This window comes from Struthio camelus, chromosome 13, assembly GCF_040807025.1.
Source record: "Struthio camelus isolate bStrCam1 chromosome 13, bStrCam1.hap1, whole genome shotgun sequence".
In the NCBI taxonomy this organism is placed as follows: domain Eukaryota; kingdom Metazoa; phylum Chordata; class Aves; order Struthioniformes; family Struthionidae; genus Struthio; species Struthio camelus.
The window spans coordinates 2,529,788-2,544,025 of NC_090954.1; the positions used below are offsets into that span (position 1 = coordinate 2,529,788).

Below are 14,238 nucleotides of genomic sequence, written 5' to 3' on the forward strand. Positions count from 1 at the left end.
ATAAATTTTAACTTCTTTTTGATTTTAGGACAAGTATAAAGTATAAGCTGACATGGTCACCATATCAGAAATAGAATTCCCACAAAAATTTATGCAAGTTATATTTGTGTCCTGACAATAATTTTTAAACAATTAATAATGATAAAATAACCTCTTCCTTCATGTTTAAATAGAAAAACAATTACACTTACTATTACATATTTTTTCCTTCTGGATGTTTTCAGTATGCTTGGTTACTGTGAGAAATGAACAAAGTAAAAGTTCAGTCTCAAAATTATAGCTGAGCATTTCTTTAAAGGATATATATTTGACCTGCAAATGCATGTAGTGGAATTCTGTGGAGACCCATCAACCTGAAAGGTTACTACTTCAGTTACTTTGTAGGATCAGGAAATTAGGATTTAACCATCTGAAAAAGCTGAGATTTTAGGCTGGAAGAACTGGCCTACACTAGTATTTCCTACCAGAATAGTTTTCTTGTGTAGAAGAGCTTATTTTAAAAGGAGGAGGTTCCGTACTTAATCCATGCTAAATAAATTTTAAATTACTTCTTTAAACTTCCTTGCACAAGGCAGACTTCTTTCTTCACTTATAAGCCACACAGAAGGTAGGTTATACAATACCAGTGCACACTTTATTACAATAAAGACACAAGTTAACAAGTGACAACGGCTACGTTATTTTATGTATGTTTTAACAGATCCAGTAAGTCAGCTTCAGATCTTACTGAGGGTAAAAGGTTACACAGATAGACTCTAGTAAACGTGACGGAGGTGACGTATGAGGAATAGTACAGCTCCCACTGAAAGCAATGGGAGCAATCCAGCCAGTCCTCCCCATCTTCAGCTCAGAGCTTTACACAAGTATCCCAGCTGCTCATAAACACACAGGTCCCATACTGAGCCCCACTGAGTATTTGGCATACAGACAACTCTCTGAAGATTGCAGTGAAAGGCTTAGATAGTTCACTAGCAATACATTTAATTTTTGGCAACAGCTATTAATCCAATACTATTTACTTCAGCTTTACAGTTAAAAAAAAAAAAAGTAACGTGCCAGAAACTGGCATTCCTGCCGTCCAGCTTCATTGCTCTTTGAATCTTCCACAGCCTATTGCTCTTTGAGTTTCTTCAGGAATCACTGTTCAAGATTGGGAAAGATTTACTGGCAAAGGACAGAAATTTTCCTAGCAAATGCTTCATCAGCTGCAGCAATCTCCCGTTCTCTTTTGTACTAAGCTCAGACACAATTTAAAGTCCTCATAACAACATCACATTCTTCTGAGAACTGCGTGCCACTCTCGTTAAAGATTTTTTTTAATTTGCCATTAAAAGTATTAAAATTTTGGCACTAGCTTTAGATAATAGTATAAGCAAGAAAAATGAGGCTAATTAAAACAAAGCATCAAAAAACCCACAACCCTTTCTCTTAGTTAAATAAGGAATACTAGGTTTTAAGACACTACAAAGTTCAAGAATATAAAAATATTTGCCTTTTAGAAATATCTGAGTCTATGATCACATAAAACAAGTATCAACTTAATATAAAAATCTTAATAAAAATATAGCCATCTGTATTTCATCAAGTCCTCACAACTGTCTCACACCAATAAAAAGGTTTTGTTGAGAAATCTAGTTAAGTCTAAACAGTTATTCTATAGATTTTTTATATAATAAGTAAAAACAAAATTAAATGTTGTTGTCATTAGAGAAATTCCGGCTTGAGAAGAGATGAGGCAATGTTAGAGATCACAGGATAATGTTGCCTCATTACATGTTACATTACATTTATGGCAAAAGCAGGACCACAGAAAATTAATATGAAAAGAAATAGTATTTCCATGTCCCAAACTGCAGCTTGAAATAATTGTACAAGTTACTTGCATTTAAATGTTATAAAGCTTTATATTTGTGCTTGAACTTACAGGGAGCTACTCCTTCCTCTGCCAAGGGCCAGCAGCAGACAAATTGCCACGAACTCTCATATTAAAGGTGAAACAGCGTGCTTCTGCTGGCCGTTACAGAAGGTAAATCATGGCTAATTGTTACTTAGAGGCTAAAATCAGTCTGCCAGGTCTGATAGACTTTATGTGACCAAAAAGTCTATGTGCAGCCAATAATAAAGTAAGAAGTAGTAGACTTTTTTCAAACTATGTAGTGTTTATAAAACAGCAGTAGCACAACTCTAAACTCTACTACATTTGACTTTTCATCTAATACTGCTTCACTGAACAAAATGCATACATAATCTGTAGGACTTGAAAAACAGAACATTGGCTTTGTTGGTGTTTGTTTTGAAATAACTGTGTGGTCCCAAATTAGCCCTTTCGTGTTTTTAGCAGCTGTAGGTGAACAATTCCCATACAGAACATTAGATTTTTTTGAGCATCAAATCGCCTTTAAATCCGCAAATGGTGCAAAGATTTTTGTAGGTGCTTTCAAAACTGGAATGAGTTTCCTCTGAAGGTACAGTACAACATGGCATATATTCAAGGAGAAATGAAATAATTTGAGGAAAAAAAAATTCAAGATAAAAAAAACTGCTTATGCCAATATACCGTGAACATCTGGTATCTAAAACTGCACATTATGTTTGAAAAAAATCATTTATTTGCTGGAGCCTGTGTTTCTTTTGAATGTGGAAATTGCCCCTCAGAAGTAGGTCAGAAACTATACTCCTTATTAAAGACTTCTTCCCCGCAAAGATGCTGATCCATGAAGCCCAGTGATTTCAGTGGGCTCAGGCGTTGTGAAAAAGCATCAGATTTTACAGGGAGAAGTAGATCAGAACTGGATCCCAGGTCCTGGGAAAAGTAAGGAACATCAAAATATACTTGTTCCCATGTCTTGTTTAAAAAAACCAATAAAGTCTATGTGTGCTTTCCTTCAACTAAATTCTGATTCCACTTAAAGTGTATTGGGATTTGGTACAGATTTCAAAGGAGGCTGGAATCTTTCCTTTAGAGATGTAGGCTGAGATTTTTCAAAGAAAGGTACCCAGCTCCTCCTCTTCCAGTCAATATTCACAGTGAGAGAAAACACCAGCGTTATGTTTTTTTTTTTTTTTGAACTTGGCCTTTCAATTTTTCTTTAAGCAACTTTAATTGAATACGTGACTGAGTGGAGTCACTGATGTATTATTCCTAATACTCATTTCTAGCCCTCTCTTCAAACACGCTTAGCACATGCAGATCCCAACTTGGACAGGGGCTGTATCTGTTGAAAAACTCCAGCTATCAGGACACCGAATTACAGACTAACAATCTTATGGGAGTAGACAGCATCTGTTCAGTAAACTATATATTTGGTACAGCAGCAAAAGGGGATAATAGGTTCACAACTATGTCGCAGTAGCATTGACTGTAGGTTTTTTGTTTGTTTTCCTCTGGTAGAAAATACATTTTGAGAAGACTTTGTTGTTCTTTCAGCCCTTCTGGGAGGGTACAGCCTTCTTCACAGTGGTGTTACCAGAATTTTAGCATTCGCTTTTGAATTCCTAACACCGGTGGTTTGTTGCCCGTTTCTGAAACTGAAAGTAAGAGATCGAGAAGCTACATAACATTTTACGGAATGAAACCAGACACTCCCCACTCCCAAATAGCACTGCTAAAATAATCCCATTACACAACTAATATAAAATGTAGGGGAAAAAAAAGTCAGTGCTCTGTAAAGCATGCCTTTCCGGACAGAACAAGCAACGCAGCAAACAACATTTGGAACTTGAATGTGAGTAATTCAGTGATTGAATCAATGTTACTTCATTCTGTTTGTGCGAGAAACCTATGAAGGGAATCTGGTTTGACTCTAGCCACAGTTCATCAACTGCACAGCTTAAAAGCCACAGGTCAGACATATGAGAAGTCCCTAACTGTGACAAGGAATAGCACGCCCTTCTCAAGGAACTTGACCTGAGAATTCTCATTCTGAAAACATAATGACAGTTCCTTATACAGACCAAGGATCAGGTATAGGTAATTCCAAGCTTCTTCAAGTTATTATTGCTTATAAGGGTAAATTTTGTTCACAGTACAAATTCTCAGTAACCTGGAAGGTAGCTAGGGAGTTGCACTTTGGCTAATTCAACTTCCCTCTGCTTCTGCCAAGAGTTTTCCTCCTACCATAGTAACTAGCAAATAGTGGCTGTCTCCACTGCACCAGCACTGTAAGGTATGCACACAGATTTCAGGTGGACATGTTTGCCCAGGGTAACTCAAAACAGCATCTGGTGGGGCAAGGGAACACTATCTTTGCTTATAGCTAAACCAAATGGACTGGGAGAAAAGCTGTTCCAGAGCGTCTCTACCCTCTCAAAATAAAAAGGCTGGGACATTGAAATCCTGTGTTTTTAGAGCAGGACCTAATGAATTCCTACTGAAAGGGTAAAATACTTTGTAATGTAAACAGTCCTACTGAAAGAATAGTTTTGCCATACATCAGAGTTAGGGGGTGTGATATATATGCATGCTCTAAGTAACTTTCTCCTCGAGGGACAAAAATTACTTGATGTAAAAGGGAAGATTTTGAGATATGAAGCAACAGTCTCAAAGTGATGAGAAGGTCAGTCTTGATTTGTGAGTGCCCACTTTCAACCACATCAGCTCTTGGATTCAGAGATTCTGGAAAAACTGCATAATGTTAATGTCTGTCAAATTAACAAAAAAATCTAAAAGCCATTCTGAAAGCGTTGATGTTTTGCAGTAGATCTGATAAAACATATTTACTGAGCGTGAAAAGGGACTATGTACAAAGAGGTCCTACATTCTTGTGAAATATAGCATGGATAAAACTGACTTACCATTTCACCCTCAGCATTTGTTCAAAGTTCTCAGGGAGAGGATTACCATAGCTTTCAGGGAGAAACAGGGTAAGGATCCCTATCAACACAGTCAAGCTTCCCATGAGGATGTAAGGTAGGAATCTGTCGTAAGCACCTGGCAGAACACAGGACATGACAACGTTAATTATACACCCACAATCAATGAACCCATTGATAATAAATATAAAATAAATAAATAAAATAAAAATTTTTATTTCAGACATCACTGTAACACAGCATTCATCTGGACTAATGAGCTGAAATCTTTATAAATATCACAGGTGAATCCAAAACTGAGTTATATATTGTATCTACTAGCTAGCCAACCTTTTTTCCAATTTGAAACTATACTGTATGATCTAGAATGACCACTAGCTATCATCAGGCTCAAGCAATCTCCCATACTGCCAACTACTGTTCGCATAGCATCAAATAGTTTCTCTGTACACTTTCAGCTGGGATAGCTAACATCTTTGCAAGATAACAACTGTGCTAGAATCACTGCTGGAATAGATCAGTCTTTAGTGCTATCCTGTCATCTGGAACCACATTTTCAGTCAAATAATAGAATGTGAGCGATTAAAAATGTGAAAGAAAAGAAGCGCTCATAAGCAACCAGACACTCACCAGCTGTCCGGGATTCTGTGTGCTGCTGGTCTTGTGGAAAAGAAGGGAAAAGACTAACGGGACATTAACAGGGGAATTCTTAAATACTTTCCATAATAGAAGCAGAGAAAGCATGAAGCCTCCCTTGACAGACAAGAGGCTGTGACCTTGGTCTACTCAGATTCTGATTTTGGACTAGAAAATAGTGGCCACTGCCAGAAGTCTGAAGTTAGCGCACAAGTGTTTGGGCAGGATGCAAGATTTCCATGTCATAATAGAACAGAAATGAAAAGGTCTTTCAGTAAAGGAAGTAGCCAGGAATTAATGCGTTTAAGGTAGAGAAAGTACCAAATAGCATTTGACAGCTTTATTTTTCAGTTGGGATAAAGCAGAATACTTAATAATGTATAGAATAAACTAGGATTAAAATGAAGATCCCTGGGTATTTCACACAGAGCCAAAGTTTGTGATTTGATCTCCTTCTGTGTTCACGAGCTGGATGAACTGCAGGGGCCTAATTTAGCTGTAGCAAATATCAGTAGCTCACGAGTTTCTCCTAAACCTCTTGAAGTTTAGGAAACTATTCTGATGACTTGAAACAAGATTCTTAGAGGCTGGCCCTTAGGAAATCTGAGAGGAAAAAAAAAACAATAAAAACTTCTTTATGCTGTATATATATCTCTGTTACTGTTCCTTATGCTGCAACAGTGAATGAAGACCCTGAGGAGCATCACAATCATGCTCTCTTGTACAGTATAAATGTAAAATAAAAGTATGAAGTAAAGAGAATATTTTTTCATCATTCTTGTTACAAAAACAACCCAAAGTTTTAGCCATTGTCAAGTAATTCTATACCTGGGGGGTGGGGGGGAGGAAAACAAAACCAAAAAGCCTTTGGATATGAAAGTATCATCAATGAGCCAAAAATGCTGTCGCACTGAAACGTACAGGTGAGACAACACATGGCTCTCACCTGTTCTGGAATCACGAATCAGGAGTAACTCCTCAAGAGTAAATCAGCAATGCTCCGCTAGAGTCAGGACAATTGTACTCATTTTCTATCAGGCAAGGGTCTGCTCAGTAGGAAGCAAAGTCGGTGGGTAACTTGTTAGGTTTAAGGGAGGGCTGAGTCGCATCCAGTGATGGCAGAAGGAAATAAAATGTGTCTGAGGGAAGGAAACTAGGTCTGGCTAGCTAGGAGATTGGGCATCCCAGACTGGGCAGCCAATATGAAGATACTTCCATCCCTAGTCCCTTAATCTCTTTGTGGCTATTTCCTGTTTGCAGCACGGGGATCATTTCTGTGTATCCTGGAGGTGTTGGGTTTTTTTGTTTGCTTGTTTTATCAGTTATATTTGTCCAGCACTCAGAAAGTGATGGTAATGAACGTCAGAAAAAGCCTATGAGGACATTAGTAATTCTGCTTAGAGATCAAGGCATGAAACAATAAGAAAAAGCAAAATGAATAGCTATTCTGTAACAGTGAGCACAATCCATCTACTACATTGAATGAGACAGAAGGCTGAGAGGAAAGAAAAAAAAAACCATGGTCATGTAAAACAGAAAGTGAGTCACACAGTGTATGTTCAAGTGGGTCCACACAGTTACATAGCAGCTTCAGTCCTGGCATTTTCTTAATGCCAGGTGCCGGATTTAACCCACAAAAATCACTTTACTAAGATCACAACTAGACACACTCTTGTGCTTCTTAGTCTGTATATTTTCCCCATCTTGCTTTAGAGAACAGATTCAGAGAATGTCTGAATTGCCGCCTGGTCTACCGGCTTCTGACGTTCTCATCTCAGGATTCGATGACAAAGGGTACAATGCAACGAGGTTCCTACCTGTGCTTACTTGCTATATCACTACTTGTTAAACTCTCCTGGCATCAGGAGGCCTCTGGGAAACCAGCTGGAGTACCAGAGGTAATACCAACGGCCAAGATGGGACCAACTATCATCTTACCATCTTCGCTTTGCCCAGCACTGACTCAGTCCTCTGCTATATGAAGAAGGAAAGAAGTGCCTTGTTGTTCGATGTTAAGCTTTCGTGAAAATCCCTGAACTCTGATTTCTATAGCGTACAGTAGTGAACTCAAACCCAAAGTATGAGAAGGCACTTACAAGACAACATATTAAGGGGCTAACAGCTGAATTTGCACCTTAGAATTTCAGATAACTTTTTCTGTGCAGTTGTGTGTGTAGTTCCAGGGAAGCAACGCAAGATGTCTCACCCAGGTACACAAAGTAAGGAGCAATGATGCTGCCCACTCTGGAAGCTGTGGAAGTAGCCCCAACTGCCATGTTTCTGACTAACGTTGGATATAGCTCAACGTTGTAGACATAAAGCATAGAAAATGCAGATGTGATTCCAAATTTTCCAAGCATCACCAGGCCAACCGACAGGACATAAAGATCTGGAGGGAGGAGAAAAAAAAAGTCAAGGTGAATAAACTACACCCCGTACTTATTACTTGTACTTCTTTTACCACTCCAGGAGTATATCACTTCCCACTTTCCCCTCCTTCCCTCACCCACTGTGGTGTTCTTTTTATTTGTTCATTTTTTAAATCATAAGATCTCAGTTATACAGCATAGTGGCCCTGTCCCTAGATTACTTGGCTCCAAGCTTCCTGTTGAGGACAGTTTAGAAGGAGCAGGCAAATTATTTCATACTTCCTAGGTGTTGGTTCTGTCACAGTAAAATGAACTGGAACAAGATTCTGCATTTACCCGATAACAAAGCACATGCTTACAACCATCCTTTTCTAGCAGCACCCTGTGGGTATTTATACACAGTGAAACCTGCAGAACTCGCAGGGATTTTTAGCCATTAGGCATAACCAGATAAATCACAGCACACTCTTGGCTCTCATTTTACAAGCTGCTTCCCCTGGACTACAAAGAGCTCAGTAATTTAACACAATAAATGAGCGCTGTGCGTGACTCAGCATATACATATATTTATATTATTAAAAAATCACAGCTGCAAGCAATCAGCATAAATTTGACCTCAGACTATAAGTTTGATCATGGTTTCCAATAATTTTATGGAGGCAATAGATAGGTAAATAAAATGTTATAAATATAAATATTATATGTTATATAATGTTATAATATAAATTTATGGGACTAAGTCATGTATTGAATTTGGTACCTGCAGGAACCAGCTGGATGAAGAGGACAACACCTCCTCCTAAAACCAAGGTGCCAGATATTGAATACCTCCGAGGTAGGGATCGGAGGAGAAGCCAGGCAATCACGTAAGCAGGAATTTCAATCACTGCTGAGAGGAAACAATTGATGTAGGCATCTCCATGCCAATTTGGAGTGCTGAGTGACAGGCCGAAGTAACCAACTGACGTTAGCATCCTGAGAAAAGCAATAAAAATAAATTATTCAAGAAATACTGTTCTTCAAACGTCTACAGTGTTACCTCAGCTCTTGTTACAGAAATAGGGTGAAGCAAAGCATGACCACAGACAGTGGGGATTAGAAATTTCAGTGGCAACCCCATCTTTCTAATTCTTTCATTCCTTGCAGTGATCATATCCACAGCAGCTTGCCGAGACCTCTGATTTCACTGTCCTTCCTGTACATATAACATTAAGTGAAGGGCTTTGTGAAAGGCATATACAAAGGCTTTTCACTGCAATGGATTCATAAACAGCACAATGAAGTAAGTCTTGAAAACTTTCAGTGCCAGCTATGCTCTTAAAGCAAACGCCAGTGAAAGAATCTCCCACCCCTCCGCAGTTCCGTTACATCTCATTTGAATCTTCACGAGAGAGCTGGATGTTCAGGTTTCAAATCTCAAGACTGCCTCACTCGGGCACGCCAACTGTACTAGCCAGTTCCTTTACCCTGGGGGAAATATGTACAGAAAAGGATCACAGTTTGTCTCTATGGTATTACTTGGGCCCTCATTCCATGTAGTTCCCCAGGCAGGGACGAGGATCTCACTGAGCAAGGCACTGTACAAAACAGAACAAAAAAGCTGGCAACAAACGGGTTCTAGTTCCTGCTATGTTACTGAGTTGCTGCCCATGTTTAAAGACAGACATTTCTCTTCAAAGAGACACGATGATGAGAATTTCTTCAAACCAAAAAAACCCCAAATTAAAAATACATAAGTTGTTTCTTATGTTTTTCTAAATATTTTACATCTGAGTCTAGGCTATTCTTTCTATACTCTTCTGTATTAAACCATTGTGGATGCAAGGATCATTGAAGACCATGTACTAGCCAAGGGCCATGTGTAAGTAGGGTCCAAGACTGTAAGACTCATTATCTAAAACTGTGACATGCGCCCTCAAATCAGAACTTATTCTAGTGCCTGGGTACTTTAGGAATACACATTTCCTTACCACAAAAGTAATGACATAATAGTAATAGTTGCAATGTTTCGGGTTCGAAATAGGTCCAGAAGGATAGCCTTCTGCTGCTGCTGAGGCTTCAAATCCTGCATCTGAAGGAAAAAGGAAAACAAAACCAAAAAAATTCCCGCATACCTAAGAGCAAAACAACCTTTGCATACCCACAAGTCTGGGCAATTATGAAGTTAGGACTACATTGGGGGATAACTAGTCAGCCCAAGAGCCAGTTCTGCATCAGGGAAAGTGTCCTTTAGGTAGGTAGCTTGTCTCTGCACCCAGCTGCACTCCAGGGTAACTTCCAGTTGTGTGTGTTAGCACTGAAACCATAGCACCACGTTGATTATTTTACAAGGGACTATCAGCTGGCGGAAAAGATGCACTGCAGCTTCCTTCATGACCTGACACAGAACTTCCAGTAGTAATCTCATTACCAAAGGGATTTTTCTCTGCAGCGTCTGCTCAACTCTCTTCTGTTCAAGCTTCACAAATTGTGTGAAATAAATGCAAAAGATCCTCCAGTTTCGCTGCGTGCTTGCCAGCGCCCTGCCCCAGCGGGGCACGGGATGCTAGAACTCAGTACCAAGAGCAGTGTGTATCACCACATCCACCCCTCTCTCCTTGCTCTTTTGGAGGTGGGGGGGTAGGGGGACCAGTTTGAGGCTTGAAGCAAGTTTCTGTTTGCTGATCTGGGGATGCTGCTTCTGCCTGCACAGAGGCCTCCTTGGCTGGGTTGCACCAGTGAGCATGCAGCTGGGCTCTCCTCCCAGTCCTGTCCTTCCCAGGCCGAAGGAAGGGCTTCACTCCAGGGCTCAGCAGGCACCTAGCACTTCCCAGAGAGCACAAAGGCCAGTGCTAAAGCTGGTACCTGCTTTGACTCAGAAGAGCAGCCAGCAAGGCGAGGGACACGGATGTGGTCTCAAGCTAGTTGCTTCAGGTACAAGCCAAGTCATGGCAAGTCTGCTTGCGAGAAGGTGAGCTGTGGAGCCTTCCTGGCTGTCTGTATTTGGCTAGCCAGGAGATTTTGCTTCCTAGGAAAAGACTGTGGGTTCCAAGGAATGCTTCTCTGGCAGTGCTTGGAAAATACTTCAGCGGAGGATTCAATATGTGAACATAATCCCTAGGCTTTTGTGGACAGGCACTCAGGCATGTGAGATTCCCGCAAAGTATAAGGATAGATGAGCTGCCAATTGGACTTAAAAATATGGAGCAATGATCAAAAGCAGACTCATCCGTTGGAGACTGAAAAAGTAATTTCCAGTATGAAAGACACTGAACTCTGGCCAGCAGGTAAGGAAAGTGCTTTTCCACACTTTTTGTAGGAGGAGCTTCCCCTAGCTAGATCACACACTTGAATTTGCACGCAAACATACGCTTGCAAAGAGAGCTGAAGCAACCCAGCCAAAATTTAAGCATGACGTTCAAGAAATTGATGCTGCCAACAAGAATACAGCAAGCTGCATTTCTCTCCTGCAGTTATTGCAGAAAAGCACGTGGTGCTTTGTCTTTCTGTTGTATCACTGGTTAGGACACATAAAATGCAGGTGCTAATAGTAACGCCGTAGCATAAGATCTGACGTACGTACACGTGATCATTATTAACAGAGTGTTGGAAGTGGGGCCGGTTTCTTTGAGCAAGAAAAATTACTCTGCCTTTTAAGGAGCAGCAGCCACTAGAGGGGGAAAGGAGCACAGGGACGAGCCGGTCCGGGTCCCAGGGCTCCGGTGCTGCGCCCACTCAAGACGCTTGTGAGTGCTGTGCTGGGCTTCCTTCGTTTTACCAATGAAGATGAAATACAAGAAACAAGCTTGCAGAAGACTTTCATATTATTTACTGCCTTCACTATAGTCATACTTTTCAAGTGCACTTTTAGGTGCTTTTACTGGTTTGTGAAGTCCGAAGAACCCCTTTGGCGCTCCCACGTAGCACGGGCCCACGTGCGCTCTTAACGCTGGACACGGGACCAGTTCTCTCGTGGAAGAGCTGCTGCTAAATTGCAAGCTGCTAATAGCGTGCCAAGCTGCGATGAAAATACATGCATGTTCTCCTTAGATCTTCTCAACTGCCTGAATGATGAAGCAACTTGAGCGACCCTTGGTCTCAAAACCACAACCAACCACTGCCGAAGAAGAGAATTTTACCGTAAAGAACAAACAAAGAAGCAAACCTTCTGGCTTCTCGCTTTGAGCTTGCTAACCCTAACAAGCTACCACTTACCTTGTGCCAACAGTAAATGCCAGCCTTTAGCGTTGTAAACCCCTGCTGTTCTGTTTCACAAGAAATTAATTGGCCAAAGGGGAAAACTGCGGAAGAGGTAAAGTAACAGGACATATGAAATATACCTCTGTGGTGTCGAAAATCACAGCAGGGGCTGGAACGCCATTGATTTTTGCAGCCTTGCGGATAATAGCTTCTGCCTCTTTATATCTTCCCTGGGAGATTAGCCACCGAGGGGATTCAGGAATGATCCTGGAATAAGTTTCAGAATAAATGACTCAACATTTTCACAAAAGTCAAAACGCTATTAAAAATACATTTATAGTTTTTCTGCGTTACCCCCTCGTCTCACAGATTACTTGTAATAGAACGGAGTCAACACATAAGCATGTGGGTAACGTAATTCATGACTTTGTCCCACTGGGATCAACACAAGAATTCAAGTATATGGAACACGTTTATTTTCATGCTTAAGCAGTTGTGTGCTTAGGTCCTTTTCTAGGTTGTTGATTTTTAGGTGATAACTGATGCCCACCAAAATGACAGAGGTTACTAAATGAACAGCAAAGATGCAGGTAGCTTAACCAGTGCTAAACAAAATTTTTCTTAGGAAACTGCCTACAGTGTCGAAATGCTTTAAATGCGTAGACGATGTATTTAGAGGCTCTGTGTCACAGGAAGCTTATGCACAAATCTCATGATTTTACCACTAATCTGATGCAGGCTCTTTCAGGTGAAGGGCAGTAATATTTACAAATCAATTCCGAGCACATGCTGAGTGAATTAACACCAAACAGAGGACAGAAATTTCCACCTTTCCTTAACTAAATCCTTTGATCTTAACAGATCTTTAGATCTTTCTTTCTTTAGTCAGCAGTAATTTTTCCTCTCCTTGGAAAAAAGCAGGTCAGATATTCCTTTTCCAATGAATTCCCTAAAGAGCTGACCCAAAGCAATGTTTTGCGTGTCAGAGGATTTCTATTAGCTTGCTCTACTACTAACACGAATTTATGAGAGGTAAGCTATCCGCGCTGCTTTTCTTCATGAGTAAGTTGATGAACAAGACTGCAGAGATGACCCTGGAAACATTTTGGAGTATTTGGAATAGGAATGAATAAAAGAGAAGGACGATGCGTAAGCAGCATCTTCACGGAAGTAGTGGGTCCAGATGCCTATATTCCATCTAACACCAACCTGTGTCAACACAGTTTTGCCAGTGCACCTTGATCCCCGTCTACCATCACATTAGTCCCAGACTATAAGGTGCCATGTATGGTCATTTTATGCGTGCTTTATGCTCCCCAAAAGTGTGGAGATTCCCAATTCCAAACACATTTCAGGGCCGGGCTCTGAAGCCATGCCTTTGGAGGCAAGAAGAGAAGACAGGAGTCCTGACAAACTTCGTATGTCTCACAGTGCCCATTTCTGCAGCAGAACTCTTAACGGGTTTACATTCAAAGCCAGCTTCTCCCCATCCCTCTTGCCTAACAAAATGCAGCTGTTCGATGCACAGTGAAATACACCTGTGCTGGAGAACTTCAACACATTTCCAGGTAAATATACCAAAATAACTTCTAAATAGAATCTGATAGTCTTTAAAATCAGATGATAGCAGAGTTAGAGCTGAAAAACCATTTTAAAGGTTTGATTTAAGACTTTAAGAATAAAAAAAAAAGATCTGACAAGACTGAGATCTGCAGGAGACGTTTTAAACTACAGAAGAGTAGATCTAAATCACTTATCTGTTATAAACGTTAATTTCTTATTTGTAGATATAACTGTTTCAAGATAATAGGAAGAAAGGAGTTCCTCAGTTAAGACCAATACAAAAAGAAGAAACTACTTCACATAACTTTTTGGGTAAGTTATCTTTATATTTGGGAGCATGAAAGATACCACACCTTTCCTTCTGTAGTTTCTAAATAACTATCCCTTCAAAAAAAAACCAGATGACTAGGGCAGCAGCAGAACAAGGATACCTGACCTTCCGTAATGCTTCTGTCGAGCTGAGAACAGCACTCAAGTTTTCCTTAACTCTTTTTGCAGCCTGATAGTGCAAAGCATCCACAGCCAAGTGAGGGTGCACTTACATTCCCACCAGAGCATTAAGGCCGAGGTGGATGAACGCAATGGAAAGATGGAAAGAAAACATGGACTCAGCAACCAAGAGGAGAGCAGAGCGGCTCACAGGAGCAGGGCATGGGACAGCCAACCTTCAGCTTAGCCA

At 40.4% G+C, this 14,238-nt stretch overlaps 1 protein-coding gene across 2 annotated transcripts in view; it reads right to left on the reverse strand.

The window, feature by feature from the left end:
- Positions 1-608: 608 nt before the first annotated feature.
- The window catches only part of SLC22A4 (solute carrier family 22 member 4), a 34,019-nt gene continuing 20,389 nt past the window's right edge, over positions 609-14,238 (reverse strand). The window contains exons 5-10 of one of the 2 annotated variants that reach the window (XM_068960084.1): positions 12,137-12,263; positions 9,788-9,888; positions 8,578-8,792; positions 7,655-7,837; positions 4,795-4,930; positions 609-3,528 (exon numbers count right to left, since the gene is read on the reverse strand). In XM_068960084.1, the coding sequence (XP_068816185.1) occupies positions 3,453-3,528; positions 4,795-4,930; positions 7,655-7,837; positions 8,578-8,792; positions 9,788-9,888; positions 12,137-12,263 (838 nt within the window). In that variant the 3' untranslated portion in view covers positions 609-3,452. Of the gene's footprint in view, positions 3,551-4,794; positions 4,931-7,654; positions 7,838-8,577; positions 8,793-9,787; positions 9,889-12,136; positions 12,264-14,238 lie in introns of both variants that reach the window. The other variant, XM_068960085.1, reaches the window with a different exon arrangement.